At 36.1% G+C, this 18,289-nt stretch overlaps 1 protein-coding gene across 1 annotated transcript in view; it reads right to left on the minus strand.

Annotated features, from left to right (window-relative positions):
- PRKACB (protein kinase cAMP-activated catalytic subunit beta) overlaps nucleotides 1-17,707 on the minus strand; it is a 123,571-nt gene extending 105,864 nt beyond the window's left edge. Inside the window, exon 1 of the mRNA XM_026497717.4 lies at nucleotides 17,377-17,707. Coding sequence (XP_026353502.1) covers nucleotides 17,377-17,422 — 46 coding nt within the window. The 5' untranslated portion in view covers nucleotides 17,423-17,707. The remainder of the gene's footprint in view (nucleotides 1-17,376) is intronic.
- Nucleotides 17,708-18,289: the final 582 nt, after the last annotated feature.

Raw genomic sequence — 18,289 nt, forward strand, 5'->3', positions numbered from 1 at the left:
AGAAATAGAAAACCTATTTGAAAGAATATTGGCTGAAAACTTCTCTAATGTGACAAAGGAGACAGACATCCAAATCCAGGAGGCAAAGAGAGTTCCAGATAAGATGAACCTAAAGAGATCCACACCAAGATGTATTATAATCAAAGTGTCAATAGTTGAAGAGAGAATTTTAAAAGCAGCAAGAGAAAAACTATTCATATACAAGGGAACCCACATAAGGCTATCAGTTGATATTTCAGCCAAAACTTTACAAGCCAGAGGGACTGGTATAATATATTCAAAATGCTGAAAGGAAAAAACTTATAACCAAGATTACTCTAACCAGCAAGGTTATAGCTCAGAATTGAAGGAGAAATAAGGATTCCCAAGCAAGTAAAAGCTAAAGGAGTTCATCAACTCCAAAGTGGACTTACAAGAAATGTTAAAGATCTTTGCTAAATGAAAAAGAAAAAGCCATAACTAGAAAGAAGAAAATTATGAAAGAAAAACTCTTGCTAGTGAAGGTAAACATGCAGTAAAGGTAGTGGACCAACTGCCTGCATAGCTAGTATGAAGATTAAAAGACAAAAGTAGTAAAATCATCTGGAAAAAAACCCACAAACACATAGAAGCTAAACAACATGCTACTGAACAACCAGTGGGTCCACAAAGAAATCAAAGAGAAAATTTTAAAAAATACCTGGAGACAAATGAAAAAGGAAACACAAAATACAAAATCTATGGGATGCAAAAAAAGCAGTTCTAAGAGGGAAGTTACAGTGATACAGGCTCGCTTCAAGAAACAAGAAGAATCTCAAATAAACAATCTAACCTTACACCTAAAAGAACTAGATAAAGAAGAACAAAGCAAGCTCAAAGTTAATAAAAGGAAAGAAATAATAAAGATCAGAGAGGAAATACCTGAAATAGAGACTAACAAAACAATAGAAAAGATCAATGAAACTAATAGCTGGTTCTTTGAAAAGATCAATAAAACTGATAAACCTTTATCCAGGCTCTCAAGAAAAAAAAGAGAGGGACCAAATAAACAAAATAAAAAATGAAAGAGAAGGTACAACTGGTACCACAGATACAAAGGGTCCAAGGAGACAACTATGAACAACTGTATGCCAACAGATGGGACAACCTAGAAGACATGGATAAATTCCTAGAAACACACAATCTTCTAAAACTGAATCAAGAAGAAATAGAAAATCTGACCAGACTGATTACTAGTAATGAATTTGAATCAGTAATGAAAAAACTCCCAATCAACAAAAGTCCAGGACCAGATGGCTTCACAGGTGAATTCTACCAAACATTTAAAGAAGACTTAATACTTATCCTTCTCAAACTATTGCAAAAAATTGAAAAGGACACCACAAAAAAGAAAATTACAGGCCAATATTGCTGATGAACATTGATGCAAAAATCCTCAACAAAATATTAACAAACCAAATTCAACAACACATTAAAAGGATCATCACCCTTATCAAGTGGGATTTATTCCAGGGCTGCAAGGATGGTTCAATATTCACAGATCAATCAATATGACAAACTACAAATAAAGTGAACGAATAAAACTCATATGATTATCTCAAAAGATGCAGAGTAGCATTTGACAAAATTCGACATCTGAACATATCTCAACAAATTAATAAATATAATGGAATATTACTCAGCCATAAAAAAGAATGAATCTTGCCATTGTGACAACTTGGACAGGCCCAGAAGGTCAGATAAAGACAAATACATATGATTTCACTTATATATGAAAAATAAATTAACAGTAACAACAACAAAAACCCTGAACAGAAACAGGACTCATAGATAAATCTGTGGTTGCCAGAGAGGAGGTGGGTATGGGGATAGGCTAATAGGGGAAGGGGATTAAAAGGTATAAATTTCCAGTTTTAAAATAAATAAGACAAGGGATACAATGTATAGCAGAAAGAATATAGCTAATAATCTGTACCAACTTTATATGATGATAGATTGTAGCTAGATTTATCATGGTGATCATTTCGTAATACATATAAATATTGAATCACTATGTTGTATACCTGAAACTAACAGAACATTGTAAGTCAACTACACTTTGATAATAATAATAGACTATACGTTTCTTATTATCAAATTATAATCAACTTCAATAGACAAAAGCTGCATTTTTGTTTCTTTCTGAGACAGCCTTCTCTACCTTGTGCCTCACATTAGGCTGCTATAAGACAATGAATGTCCTTATTTCTGTAAATCTCAACTGTCTTAAGTGAGAAGGTCCATGAGACACATAAGCTGTTTAGTCAAGGTAAGGCCTATGAGACATCACTTTAAATCTCCAAGTCTTAGTAAAGGACCTTATAGCATTTTAAATTTTATTTATCAAAAAAGGATAAAAAAGGTCAAGATATAAGAATTACCAAAATAACAATAGCAACAATAAGTGTACACATCTCTCTGAAACCCTCCTTCTTGCACCTAGAAATGTAGAGAAAATACTCTATTTTATTAAGTAATAATTATCTTGCTAATTATATAGGCCAATGCTCCTTGTATTTAGATAGATTAACTTCCTGTTAGAATTTGATGCTAAATTCTTATTAGAGTATCTGTGAATTTGGAAAAGAGATTCTATACTATATAACTCCCTTGCCATGTAAAAAGTGCTAATCTTATGCTCAAATACAGCAACTAGCTTCCCCGTAGGTTTTCCGGTTCATTGCTCTACCTTTTATTTTGAGGCTCTTGTTTATTTTTAAAATTTTGTTTTAAAGGTAGTATGGTTTATGTAGATGTCTTCTATTGCAAAACACCTGAAATCTTTTTGGGTGTGGTAATGGGGTGGGGTAGAGTTGAAGAGGTGGCAGGAGTGATCAATAAATACGTGAAGATTGAAAAGAAAACAGAAGTTCCATTCATAGCATGGGAAAATGAAAGCCACTGACCACCCCAAACCCACCCCAGGGTTTAAAAAAAAAATGCCAGTGATGATTACTTTTGTGTCAACTTGGCTAGGGTACAGTCTCTAAATAATTATTCAGTCAAACACTAATCTAGGTGTCGCTGTCCAGGTATTTTTTAGATGTGATTAAAGCCTATAATCAGTTTACTTTGAGTAAAAAAGATTATCTGAGATAATCTGGGTAGGTCTGATTCAATCAGTTGAAAGGCCTTTACAGCAGAACAAAGCTTCCCTAAGAAATTCAGCCTGTGGATAGCAGCTTCAGCCCAGCCAAGAGTTCCAGCTTGCCCTTCCTAAATGGCTATGGATTTTAAGACTTGCCCTTTGGACTTGCCTAGCCAGCTCCCACAATAAGTCAACTGCTTGCAATGTATCTCCTAATGCATATCTACTGATTCTGTTTCTCTGGTGTAGCCCTGACTGATATATTGCCTTACAGAGTAATGAGTTTTCTATCCCTGGAGAGATTATTACAAAAGAGGTAAATGAAGAAAAAAAATTATAAACTTTTAGAAAAGTGGCCAATATGGTGTGGTGGTTAGGAACAGACTCTAGAGTCAGACTGCCTTCAAACTCTAGATTCACTACTTACTAACAATATAACTTTGGACAAGTTACCTAATCTCTCTGTGCCTAAATTTCCTCTTGTATAAAATAAGAGCAATCATAGTTCCCATCTCAAAGGGTTGTGAAGATTAAATGAGTTATTATACATGCAGCGCTAATAGTGTCTGGCACGTAGGAAAAGCTAAGTAATATTCTAAAAAGGTGATAGGTAGATAGAGCTTCTAGAGGCCCTTAGATTCTAGGACAATTTCAAATGCACAATTTTTAAAAGAAAATATCGTCATCATGTTAGGGGAGCAGTATAACAGTGATCATGAGGGCCTTAAATTAGACCAAGTTAAGTCTGTGTCACACTCAGCTCTGCCATTTAACTAGCTGTGTGTTTAACTTCTATAACCTTGGTTTCTTACTAGAAAAAAATGATAATAATAGTATCTACTACACAGGGTTATGAGAAATAAATGACCTAAGCTGCTTTGTGTGATTTTTAAAGTTTTGATAGATAACTCTAAAACTTCCTTCTGAATTTTTATCTTTTTATTCTTGATGATCTTGAAATTATGAATATAAATCAACTGCTTATAACCTAAGATAAACAGTACTCTACTAAATTAATTTGGAGTTTCTAATTGTTCCCTGACTGGTAATTCAGACTTGTTAAAAAATGTGCCCAATATATACAGACAGTGGTTAAAGATTTCCCTCAAAAACTATAGCTACCATTCATTGACCATTCTCCTGGTGCCAAGAGAAACACGGCATATAAGATTTCTAAACCTTACAACTTAGCACTATGTTCATTTTTGCAGATTAGGAAAGATTTTGAAAGTAACTGTGTGAGCTGATATAAGTATGCTATTACATCTATTATTGCTTCTTTGAGAACACTTTTATTACTTTATGGATCTCAGTGATCCAGACACCAGGTTAATAATGTTAAGTGCTCAAATAAGTAACTTCTAATCATCAAAGTAGCTAGCTTCTAAATTCTCATAGGATATTCAGTCAATTTATTTTTAAAAGTGAGGGGGGCATGTTATTCAATTCCTTTCTCAATTACATAAATTTATATTTGCAATTAAAAGTTCTATCTCCACACAGAATAAAAATATGTTTCCATTTAACTATAAAAGTATGAATATTTTTAAATTCAAGAAGAGATACAAATTTAAACTGAAGTATATGTTTACAGAAAATATAAACCAACATGATACTACTTTGTCTTGGTTATATGCCATAAATTGAAAACTCATGCCATTAAAATACATTTAATATATGTCTTTTTATCCAGAAACGATATTGTTAAAAAGCAAATTTTTAAGTACTTTGCTAAATTTTTAACAGAATTTTTACATAGGCATTGTCCATATATTTCTTATATTTAACACTACAATAAAATTGGGCTACATATACATTTAATATATATGTTAATTGAATATGTATATACTCCAACCTTTTATATTTAATATCTATATTCACTTAATGTGTACATTCCCACTCTCTCTACCTTAGATACTTACATCAAAGATTATACCCTAGATTCATTTCATTCTATCCTCTCTGTGACAACCATCTACATTTTTAGCTCCCGCCCTTTAATATCTAAATTCCAATAATCTATCATGGAACAGTACATCAAAAACTAATGATGTACTGTATGGTGACTAACGTAACGTAATAAAATTAATTAATTAATTATTTCCAACAATCTTCAGACCTTAACAAGAATCCAATCCTTTTCACTATACTTTATTCCCGTAACATTCTTTTTCCTCCTTAATAAGCATTAATTGCAAGGCCAAGCATTATAATCACCTCCCTGCATACATGTACTACCAGCCACTTGCCCCACTCTCATTTTAACATTTTTTTTTGTTTTTATGTTGTTACATACTGAAGTACTTCTAAGCAGACTGCAACTTTCAAACAAGCTGTATTTTAAAAGTTGAACTGCATTAAATATAAGTTATGTTCTTGCACGATAATTGTAAATATCTATACCAAAGAAAGAAAAAAAACATTTTTTTTTTTTTAATCCTGTTCTCAGCTTTTATCCAACACACATTAAATTACCTGCCTGGCCACAAAGGCAACTGAAGTGGCCACGTTACTCCATAAATCACAGGCCAGCTCACTTTACTAGGTAAGAGATGGAAAAGGGAAACAATGTAGAGTAAAAAAACAAAACAGAAAGGTAAAGAAAAAGGGGTCTAATTTAAAAACAAATGAAAAGAAAGCAGGTTGAATATAAAAGAGAAGACTATGCAATAGAATAAGGTCCCTGGGAAAGTAGTTAGGGATGGGATCCAAAGTAATGGTGGAGGGATTGGCCTTGTAAAGGAAGATGTATCATCATTTGGTGGCTTTTAAAAGAGGTCAAAAAATTATTTAAACTTCTCCCATCAAAGGGTGGAAGTTAATTCACCTTCCTTCAAATATGGACTCATCTAAGTGACTTACTACTAATAAATAGAAGGCAGCAGAAATGACACTGCTTGACTTCAGATGCTAGGTCATAAAAGGTGGTAACAGCTTCCACCTGGCTCTCTCCCGTTCTCTTAGAACTCAACCACCAGAAGAGAGCCCCCCCACACGTAGAGGCCATGTTGGACGTTCCAGCTGAAAGTTCCAGCTAATGTTCCAACTATCTACAGCCAGCACAACAAGAAAATGTGAATGAGCAAGTCTTTTAGTGATTCTAGGCCCTAACCTTTGAGCTGAGCTAGTTGTTGTCATATAAAGCAGAGATGAGGTGTCCTTGTAGAGCTCTACCCAAACTGTACTTTCCTAAACAAAATAAATGTTATCATTGCTTTAAGCCACTAAATGAAGGAGTGATATGTGATGTAACAACAGATAAATGGAACAGACAAATCTATTAAAACAAAAGAACAAGATAGATTAAGTTAAAGTCTAGGAGGTGTGCATGTTCGATAGAAAGAAGGTGAAAGGGTTCTTGTCTGATACATTTTATTTTCTTTGTGAGATCTGAGGCAAGATCTTCTCTTAGAATGAGAGAGATAATGGGGATTCAGAAGTGTGAAGAGAATAAACTAAAAATTATAAAGAATGGGACAGTGTTGATCAGAGAAATATGGCAGAATTGTCAAAGCATGTTGACAGCCTATTTGAGGCTGAATTTATACTGCCCTTTAATGTGGTTTTCTCTAGCAGTACTTAGCTCTTAGCTGAAAGCACTGAGAAAGCAAATAGTTGAGCTTATCAATTAGATTTTTGTCAGAAAGATGTGTTAAATAGACAAAAGTGCAATGGATCTTGGGGACCATGTAATCCAAACTGGTGAAGAAGGAAAATGAAGAAATGAGAGACACGATGGACAAATGGATGAGAGATTCTGATGAAGAATAATAGTGAGAATATTTAAAGAGCAAAGAAAAAGGAGAGGATGTTGTGATCAGAAAATGGCATGCGTACATTAGTGATTCTAGAGCGTTAATAAATATGACAAGATTCTTGGCGAGACTGGCTATTTGAAATGAAGTGAACAGAAGGGGACAGGAGATAATGTGGTCAAGGAACTGAGATGCAATGGTAAGGAATGGGTCATCCACATAGAATTTGAAGCCACCTTTAAGTGCAGGGCTTAGAGTATAGAGAAAGAATGTGAGCCAGGTACCAAAGTTTTTGATGAATGAAGAGAAGTGAACGAGAGATTGGTAAATGAAAGCAACAAGGATGGGAACATAGTAGTATAGCTTAATAGGATAGGCCTTGTATTGGTCCTGTTTGGGCTGCTGTAACAAAATACCATAGACAGGGTGATTCATAAATGAAATTTATTTCTCACAGTTCTGAAGACTGAAAGTTCAAAATTAAGGTGCCGGCAGATTGTCTGGGAAGAGCCCACTTCTTCACTGACAGCCATCTTCTCACAGTAATCTCATCTGTCAGAGGGGGCAAGGGAGCTCTCTTGGGCCTCTCTTATAGGGGCACTAATCTCATTCATGAAGGCTCTGTCCTCATAATCTAATCACATCCAAAAGGTTGCACCTTTTAATATTATCACCTTGGGGGATAGGATTTCAACATATGAACTTTGGGGAGACACAAACATTCAGACTACAGCAGGCCTCAAATGAGCAGGGATATTTCAAGAAGTTGGGAGCCTAAGAGTTTTTCCTAATCCAATGTCTTTCTACCTGAAGCCTGAGATCAATCTCTCCGTACCAATTAAAAGTGATACAATTTTGACATATAAATGTCAAATTACTATATGCTAAATAAGAAGAGAGGGGAAGAGGTATCCTCTTATCAAGAAAATCAACTAACAGGCCTAAATAGTCAATATGCTGCACAGAAAGTACCTGCCAACTGAGGGGAGAGATGGGGAGTAAACATTTCTACAAGAGGCTTGAATTTTTTATCCATTTAACTATCTAGGATTTTAGTTTCCACTATGAGCTAGGAACTGTGCCAAATTTTAGGGATTAAAACACTAAACAAGATAGATACTATCTCTGCCCTTACAGATCACAATGCACAGTCAGAGAAACAGCTGAGAAATCAATATTAGTGTAAGTGCTATAATCACAAATGTAAACATCTCCAAAAGGGACTCAAAGCCAGTTTCTATTTCAGTAAGTTACAGTCTATCTCCCAAGATGATCTCAGAAATTCTATACTTATTCTTATATAAACTTCTATGTTGTATTTGCACTCTAGTATCAATCTTATGATAAAAGGTATCACTGTAAATTCTATCATAAATATCTGTATGTATCTGTCTCCCAGCTTAAAATGGGAACCAAGTCTAATTTTTACTCACATATTTGCATTTGTGGACTAGCACAGAGTCTGGTACACAGTAGGCACTCAATAAATACTGATTGAAAATGACTAAAGGATTGAATGAATGACAAATAAATGACTCTTCTGTCTCTGTCATTCTACCAGATGAACTATGGCTTACTTAGTAACTTCAAGACTATAGCCTAAAGAGGGATTCACATTCTTCTCCAGTTTAACCTTTCATGGCTCCCACTCAGCTAGGAAGCTCCTCCTTGGATTAGAGGGGCTAAATTATTAGCAGAACTAGTTCCTACAAAAGAAGCTAAGTAATACCTGTACAATCATGTTCTCTTCAGTTTGTGGCTCACAGACAGTGGTCTGCTGATGCTATATGGTCATCTACTTAGGAATAAGTAATACAGAAACTGAATACTCATTTTATAACTAGGACTCTAAAGTGAGATCTCAAGACAATATCTTTAAATTTTGAGGACAAAGTCCAGATGGAGAATACAGATTTGCCAAGGACTTAAGGTTTAGATTCAACAGTTATTTTACAAGAAAACAAAAATTTCAAAAGCCATTGAAAAGTTAATGTTATATGAATAGTAGGCACCAGGGAATACAATCTTAAATCATGGCCATAAAACCTGGGACTTTTTACCTTGTAAATAGCAAGTCAGATAAGATACAACATCTACACTGGATTTTCTAAAGCAGCTCTAATGTCAAATGTGCTAGTGTATCATTCATCATTGTGAATTGTCAATTAGTGCATTTCTCTCTTTAAAAGAGTCCCAAATTTGATTCAGAAAATAATCCGCATAGATACAGAACTTATTGAATCTAATTTACATGACAACCAAAAAGTTAAAAACCAAATTATTACTATAGGAAACATCCTATACTATGCTTCCTACAAAATTCTCATATTTATGCTTTTACTTATTTAAAACTTCCAAATAAATATGAGCTACATAAAGGCAACTCTTTATCTCCCATCCCCAATGAAATAAATAAATAAATAAAATTAAACAACTGGATGAATTATAAGATTAAAAATTTAAGCTATATCTCCATATCATTTAAGCAATTCAAGCTATAACTCTATATCAGGGGAAACGATTTATTATGTGCATTACAGTAATAAACCTCAATAGTAAGAAAAACGTTTATCTGTTAATACTGATGACTTTTTCAGAAGTTGGTAAGGAGCTGAAGGGGTTATTAGACCTATAAAAAGAGTAAAAAAAGCATTCAAACTTTCTAGCAATTTTTAAGTTGCTAAAAATATTAGCTGAATTTATAAGCACAAATGTTTTACCTTTAAACATAAATGATTAAAAAGCAGTTAAATATATTTATTCTCTAAGACTAGTTTATCAAGGTGTTGCTGTATTTTATTTGCTCTACAACTAGCTTTTATAAGTTTTGAGGAAAATCCCATGAGTTCTAGTATTTCAAATTTAGGTGAACAATCCCAGATTTTCTGTCAAAGCTACTTGATCTATACATTTCAATCATGTAACCATAACCGTTCTAGTTTGAAAAGTTCTTTTTGTTTGTTTGTTTGTTTATTCTCATACAATAGACCTTCCATTCTTTTCCCCTATTAGCTGCCTCTGATCTTAACTTTCCCTGGTTCTGCATCATACAAAACATCACAACTGGGGCACTTGGGTGGCATTTGGTTAAGCATCTGACTTCAGCTCAGGTCATGATCTCGGGGTCCTGGGATAGAGCCCTGAGTTGGTCTCTGTGCTAGCTGGGAGCCTGGCTTCTCCCTCTCTTTCTGCCCCTCTCCCCCAGTGTGCACACTCTCTCTTTCTCTCTCCCCACCCCCAAGTAAATAAAGTCTTTAAAGAAATAAAAAAAAAAAAATCATAAAAAGACATCCAACTACACATAGTATGTTAAGGGTTTTATCTTCGTAGTAAAATGCTTTATGTTTTATTTCCAATACATTCCTCTGATAACCAACATTTAAATGATCCCTTTACCTGTAATAGAACATGAGAATATCTTCAAAGATTAATATAGTGATTGATAAATTTGTTTCCTAGGTCAAAATTCTTTAAGTACAGGTAAAAAGTTTTTCCCTAAATATAGTACCTTATATGTGCTCACATTGAGGCTCATTTGCCACTTCTCTACCCACATAATTTTGTAAGAACCTTCTACAATTTATCCCCAAGTCTTGGTACTTTTTAAATGTACATTCTTTCTCTTAATAAATATACTGGAATCATTGGATTATAAAACTGGAAAAGACCACAGCCTCATTATCAAATCCATCCTTCTCAATTTTACAGTATAGCTTGGAGACATTAAAACAAACACTTGTTCAAAGTGAAGTAATAGAAAGTATTAGAAAACAGAATCTAGATTTTTCTTATTCTAAGTTCATGTTCTTACTATTAAATTATATCCCAACTTTTTAATATCTATTTGAAAGCACTCTAGGGGAAGAAAACTGATATTTACTTAGTAAAATATATTGGTTCTGTATTTTACATTTTCTTTCTACTATTACACATGGCTCTACAAAGCTCAACAGCTTACAGAAAGCATACTTTTATTAAGAAAGCAATATTTTATCTGATTGTAAATTATCATGTTTCTTCAAAAGTTACACCATTTTCACCAGTGCTTTAGCTTTTACTCTTTTCAAAACAAAAAAGCTAAGCTTTTAGAAGCCATAGGAATTATGTCAGATGCTGTAGTTCTATAGTTTCTAAACAGCTGGCCTTAAAAAGGGGAGCAAAATGAGGATGTTACATGGCACAGATCTCCTGACCATCCAAGGTCATTTTCTCCCCATGGCTGGGAGAATTAAAGACTATAATACACATATAAAACAACCAATCATATATCATTTTTCACAGAATTGCCATAGGCACTTTGAGTTCAATATGCCCCCCAATTCTGCTCCTCGCCTTGTATTCATTTCCTGACTCTATTACTGGCACCACAATACATCCACTAAGGCACAGAAGCTAGAAACTTGGTGTTATTCCCAAATCCTCTTTTTCCTCATTCTCCAAGTACAGTTTGCTCATTTTTGTTTTCCAAAGCTATCAAATTTCAGATTTTTTCCTGCATCCCTACCTCTACCACCTTGATTCAGACCCTCAAAGTCCCTTACTTGCATGAGACTTCTAATTGATCTTTCTGCCTCTATGCCACTTGTTCCACAGTGACTCATCTTCATATTACCACCAAAGTGAGCTCTCTAAAACTCAAATTTGATCATTTCTCTCCCTTATTACAAAGTCTACAATAGCTCCCTAATATCTATGGGATAAAATTCAGAATCTTTCCATTACATGGCCTCTGTCCATTTCTTCAGTCTTATCTTTCATTACACAATTTCCCCTCTTCCCTACCACAATTCTATCCTCTATCCTCTATCAGTTAGTCATAATGGACAACTTACCTTCCTTTTATTGTACACCCCATTTTGTTTCACTCTGCATCTTTGCTCACCGTGTTCCTCCTACTCAGAACACACTTCCCCCTGTAATCCCGCTGTTGAACCTTTACCATTTTCAATACTCAACTCAGAGCTCATCTCTTCTTTGAAGTCCATTTTGAATCTCACCCTCCCCATGCCAGTGGAAATGACCATACTTTCTATTGGTTTCCCCACTGAGCTTTTATGAAAGTATTTGTAACAGTCCCCCCCCCCCATTAATTTGTTGACAAGTATATCTCCCCTTTCTAGAATGCAGGCACTCTGGTACCGTGTCATATTCAATCTTTACTCCCATAGATTTGCATAGAGTCCATCACATATTAGGAACTCAATTGTGTGGAATGAATGAATGAGCCAACAAAGAAAATAACCATATAGGATACTCCTGAAGGAATATTTTTGAATTAAAATACTCAAAATAATTCCGTACTGACCATGGTATATTTACTCCCATAAATTCCACATTTTTGTATTTAACATACTTTTCTTCATTAAAAACTTAAAATTTATTCCTCTGAAAAAATCTGGGCCACATATGTGTAGTAACATTAATATCATTTAGATATACAACTGTAAATAACACTAATTGTTTAATTTTATTAATTTAATGGAATATCAAAATGATTTATGGTCAACTCCTGACTATCTGAAGGATTTTAATAACTATCCTGGCTTACCTAGGATCTTTTCATGTGCTGCTTCTGCCACTCAGCTATGGCTTACTTTTCTAAGCTGGCTTTCATGTCTTTAAGTATCCTGCTGCCCACAATGAAAAGCAACAACCTGTCCATATCCTAAGTGAAGGACACTGACCAGAAGAATGGAAAAAATGGCTCCTGAACATGAGATGATTTTATGCATTAGATGATCTACACAAAATGAATTACAAAATCATGTAACTGGATGAGATAATATGTATTTATTATTTAAATAGTGTTGCTGTTTGTTATGACCTTCTTTTTCTTTTTCAAAATTTTTAACTCAAAAACTATTCCCAACTACTTCTGTCAATCTAGTAAATTGGAACAAATATCTGCTACTGATTTTCCTTCAAAAATATCTGATAAATAAAATCTTTAAAGACATGAGTAAGATATGAGATCATTAAATTTTTCCTAATCAACATTCAAATCTACAAAAACTTTCAATAAAAATATTTTTCACTGAGATTAAGTATTAAAAACTAAGAAAAAAATAATTCTAGTAGAACCCAATAGAGAAATTAACTTCGTAGTTAACTTTACAGATTATACACAAATTACTATAGTAATCTGTTCACTAAATTTGTAAAGGCTTATTCAGAGGAAATGGTTTAGAAATAAAGTTAATTCCTAGTATGAGGAAAGATAAATCCAGCATTCTGTTCATCGACACATACTTGTGAGAATCTAAATTACCAAGATGATGAAAAGATGGGTTGGCATTTTTATTACATATAAAGACAGCTATGTTCTAAACTGTGCTGTCCAATATACCAAACATTAATAGCCACATTTAAGTTAAAAATTCAGTATCTCAGCTGCCCTGGTCACATTTCAACTGCTCAAGAGCCACATACAGTTAGTGCCTACTACATTAGACAATACAGAAATATTTCCACCACAGCAGAAAGTCTGACTGGATAGTACTACTCTAAACCATAATGCAAATTCCTAAATACTTTTAAAAATGGCAATACAAGTTTAAATAGTAATGTTTTGATTGGCTATTTATCAGAAAGGGAAAGTATACATTAACAAATGAGAAAAATAATTAAATGCAAATAGCAATGAAGGGTTTAAGTATATAAATTAATTTATATGGCTTAATTTGAAATTACACCATATCAAATCTGAAAAAATTTTCAAGATAATTTAATCCTTCATCCTCATTTTACAGATGAGGAAACTGAATCTAGAGAACAGTACAAGAAAAAATAACTTTCTCATTTAAGATACTTAATATATACAAATGAAGTCACTATTAAAAACAACCAAAATTTCCTATAATTGATAATAAACTGAAACAAAGTGAAGTCTAAGCTATTCTGTGTGTCTTAGAATCAGTTTTCCTATTGGATATACATAGGCTGTTTGCACAGTTGTTAGGATTTTGGGTCTGGGTTAAGCTGCCTAGATTCAAATGTTGCTCCTTGACTTCCTAGCTATACGAATTCAAGCAAGTCATTCAGGCTCTCTGAGCCTCCATTTCCTCATTTATAAAATGGAAAAATAATTAAACTACTTCACAGGTTTGGAAAGGTTAAGTGAAATTATACAAGCAAACTACACAGATAACCTGGTTCATAGTAGGCCCTCCAAAAATGCAAGTTGTTATGAAACTTGGGTTTTGGTTGAACCTAGTCTACTGGCGACTTTCTTTGATTAATTTCTATTCACCTTCATGTTCTTAAGACAGAGAGATACTTTGGAAAACATTCAAAGATCATAACGTAAACACTAGGTTACATTGTGGCTCTACCTCTTACAGTCACAGGAGAATCTGCATCCAAATCTCTACCAGCACTTCACTCATTGGCCTCAACACCTTTGCCATGAAAGTGTAATACAAAGCCCCACAGGCAACATGTGGGGTCTAATTAAAAAAAAAAAAAAAAAAAATGAAATAAACCACAAAAAAGCCTTCCAATGTTAAAATGGTGGCATGTGTTTTTTATGTTGGTGACTGTGGGTAAAGTAAGAAGTGGGAGACTGGATAAGTAAAACAATTTTGAATGACAAGAGTTTATAACTTCTCAGAGAATTATACACACATATATTTAAAATTTATGCTTCTGTTGATTAGTGGAAGTTTAAGTAACTACACTCAAATTTTGAAATATATATTTTTGAGAGTAAGTTTTTAAAAATACACAGAACAGTTGGTATGTAACGGTAAGAGATGCTCTTTCAGTAAGTCTTAAGATATATCAATACAATTTCCTAGTTCACTATGGTAGGAAAATAGGTACCCAACTTAATGTTACCTCCAGAAAGTATGGAGATGAGAATGGCATCTCCAAGTCCTACCCTGGAAAATGTTTCATTCAAAGAGTAGACAGATTTCAACAGAATCAACAGAGGCGCCAAATGGTCAAAGCTTCATTCTTCTGGAATATTTTTATAACGAAGTTCCAGAGTCACCTTATGAGGCATGATCCTAACCAAACGTCAAATCTCAATCAACCTTATACATTTAAATCATTATTTCAAATCAAACATTTTCCTATTGGTAGTTTTCACAGTTCTAACTTCACTTTTCATAATACTAGCATTTATCATATTTTGCTCTTCAGTTAACTTTTATAAGTACATTTTCTCTCTTACACTAGGTAGCAGATTTCTTGAGCTTTTACTTAGAGTTTCCAAATGAAACTAATACACTGCAGACATTTTGAAAATATATGTATTAATTGATTATTTCATGAGGCAAAATGGAGTCGGAGCACCAGATTCTATTCCTTACTCTGGTATCACTAATAATCTGATCTCAACGTCAGCTTCTTCAAAGGTCAGGCTCTTTAGCTTTGAAATGGAATGATTATACAGGCTGATCTCTAAGATTATTTATATTTCTAAAAGTTTATGCTGTTATGTATCAACTGAAATTTAAATAACCACATTCAAATTTTGAAAGGCATATATTTTCAAGAATAATTTTTTTTAAATACACAAAACAGGTTTGTAATGGCAAGAGCTGTCCTTTCACTGAGTTTTAAGAGATATTAATAAACTTTCCTTATTCACTGTGGAACAGTAGCAACACACACCTGATAACATTGCTCCAGATGACATTACGAAGTGATTGACACATGGCATTTCTAATAACTGTCCCTATGAGATATTGCTTGCTATTTTATCACTTCACAACATTTATTCAAACTACTACACTGACCTTCAGTTTCCATAAATAAACTTACATAAAAAGCTGCCTAACATACTTATTACATAGGCTGTCACTAATAGTTAAAGTTCAGGAAAGAATTTATTCATAGGGATAATTTAAATATTTTTAGGTAAACATTTAAAGTTTCCATTCTGTTTTCTGTAAATATTCCAAGATTATCCCATAGTTCTGAGCTTCAACTCAGTACTGTCTCGGGGAGAATTAGTTTGATAACTTAATAATGGAAATATATAGATCAGAGAAGAGTCTCCTATCATTATTAAAAACAGAAACACTGTACAGACCAGTACTTGCTAATGAAAATCACTGATATGATTCAATTACCAAGCACACTCTTTTGTAACACAATTAACACATGTTTTACCTTTAATTTAAGAGGAAAAATGATAACTCCTCAGACACAAATAATTCTTTACACTTTCCACATTCCAATACTTTCTGTATAGTTACTATATTTGTGCAGTTAAAAAAGAAAAGATAACCAAGTTCTACCTCTACATTGGCTTTTTATAATTTCCCTATCACATACTAAAGTATGGTCATTGATAATTTGTATGATAGTATATCAAACTTTCCTGGAACTCCGAAAATTAACACCAAAACCTCACTGGTGAAACATAAACCATATAATCTGATCTCATTACTCACATTAAACAAAATGAATGACTAAATCTTTCCAAATTGATTCTGCTTTGTTGATACAGAAAAAAAAAAAAAAGCTATTTCCTTCAAGCTAAGTTACAAAATTAACCTAAGACATGTTACAAACATAGAAACATTAAAAGATACTAATTACACAAACTGAAACAAATCATCTGGCATTTCCTCAAGTGCTAAAATGTCATTTACTCCTGGTGACATAACAAATACCATTTGTTGTCTTATTCCGAATTATAAAATCTGAGATGAACCTGACAAAGGCACATCAATTTTTCTTCACAACCATCCTGATTGATTGATCGATTGAACTATACAAAAATTCAATTTGCATGATTTTTTACTATTTGGTGTAAAGTGTAGGGTGTCTGCACTTTCAGCTGTCAGAAGAAATTCACCCTATTCTGGAAGCACTTCAACTCCCAGTGACCTTTAAGTTTTACAGACACTCTAGGAGATTCTTGAAATGTATCAAGAAAAGGCAAACCTGCCTTGCTTTTTTTTCATGGATAAAGTTGCAGTTTATTCTTCTTATACCTTCCATTCCTAATCTGAAGAATGCAGGGTCTCTAAAACATAGCTGCTTACTCGGAATTAACCTTACCTGCAGAGAGCCAGACTAGCAGCCCCTTACCCTGTGGTAAGATTGGGCTGGACCCAAGTGATGGAGGGAAAAGAGCCAACTCTGCCCACAGCACTACCTGTGGCTCCCAAAGAGGAGGTCGGGGGTAGGGGAAGCGAGGGTTGGGATGGTACAAAGGACTTCTTTATCCGGACCATATTTGGGGAATTGTTCTAGCGAGTGCGTCCCCTCGCTCTAAAGAGAAAGAGAATCTCGGGGAACACTCTTCTCCCTCGATTTCTCCATCCGGCCCTTCGCGCTCGGCCCTCACGCCGGAGCGGGGGGGGGGGGGGGGGGGGGCGGGGGGGCGGAGGCTGTGGAGGAGGAAGGCAGCTGGTCCCCAGGGCCCCCGTGAGCAGCTCTCGGAGACCGCTGCGAGGCCTGGACCATGCCCGCGGCCTCGGGGCTCCGACCCGCAGGGGTGGTCGATGCCCCGCGCCCGCCAGCCCGGAGGGTACCCAGACCCGGCCCTTGACTCACCGCTCTCCACCTCGCTGCCTTTCTTGGCGGTCGCCGCGTTCCCCATGACTGGGGCGGTGAAAAGAAGGGGTCAGGGAGGGGAAGGGGGGCCGGGGCCGTCCCCGCCACTCCACAGGCTGAGGCAAGTCCCGCTTCTGCACCGGTCAAAGCGGTGAGTGCTCCCGGCGCTGGCACCCTGAGTCCGGGCGGGAAGACCGGGCCGGTTCGGAGGGCAGGGGTTCAGCCAACTCCTCAGCCCGGGAGGCAGCAGCTGTAGCAGCCGCAGCGGTGGTGGCGGCGGCGGCCGGCAGACACTCCCCTTTCCCCCGCCCCGCCCCCCTTACTCGCCCCCCCTCCCAGGCCCGGGTCTTTCTCCGCGGGCGGGCGCGCGCGCCGGAAGTGACGTATTGTCCGGGACGAGGGCGGCTCGGTGAGGGGGCCGGGTCGGGGGCGTCTGAATGGGGTAACCCTGACAGGTACCTCCGCGGCCCGCTGAGCTGGCGTGTTGTCGCCCGGGATTGAGCTCGTGTGCTCATCTCTGAGATATGGGAGGCGGCGTGAGAACCGTTAGCTTCGAGGAACCCGTCGTCTCTTAGCCTGGAGTCCCCCATGTCCTGGAGCGGGGCCGCGGGAGGCCCCGTAGGGGCTCGGTTGCTTTCTTTGTGCACCGTATCCCTGCGGCTCCTCATTCAAAGGTTGCCTTCTCCAGACTGGCCCGGGAGAACCGCACGTGCGTGTAGATCACATGCGAGGGGAACCCGCTAGTTCTTGCTTCTGGCGGGGGCAGACTGGTTAGCCTGTGCCACGGAAGCAGCCTCGTCCCAAATCTCGATTGTGGGTTGGAGCCTCTCTTTACTTCGAAGATTCAGGTATTCACTGAGCCCGTGACCACGTTGTTCTCCCGGTTCTCAGGCATCAGTCTCAAGCCCTTTGA

The sequence above is a fragment of the Ursus arctos genome, unplaced genomic scaffold (genome assembly GCF_023065955.2).
Source record: "Ursus arctos isolate Adak ecotype North America unplaced genomic scaffold, UrsArc2.0 scaffold_12, whole genome shotgun sequence".
Lineage (NCBI taxonomy): Eukaryota > Metazoa > Chordata > Mammalia > Carnivora > Ursidae > Ursus > Ursus arctos.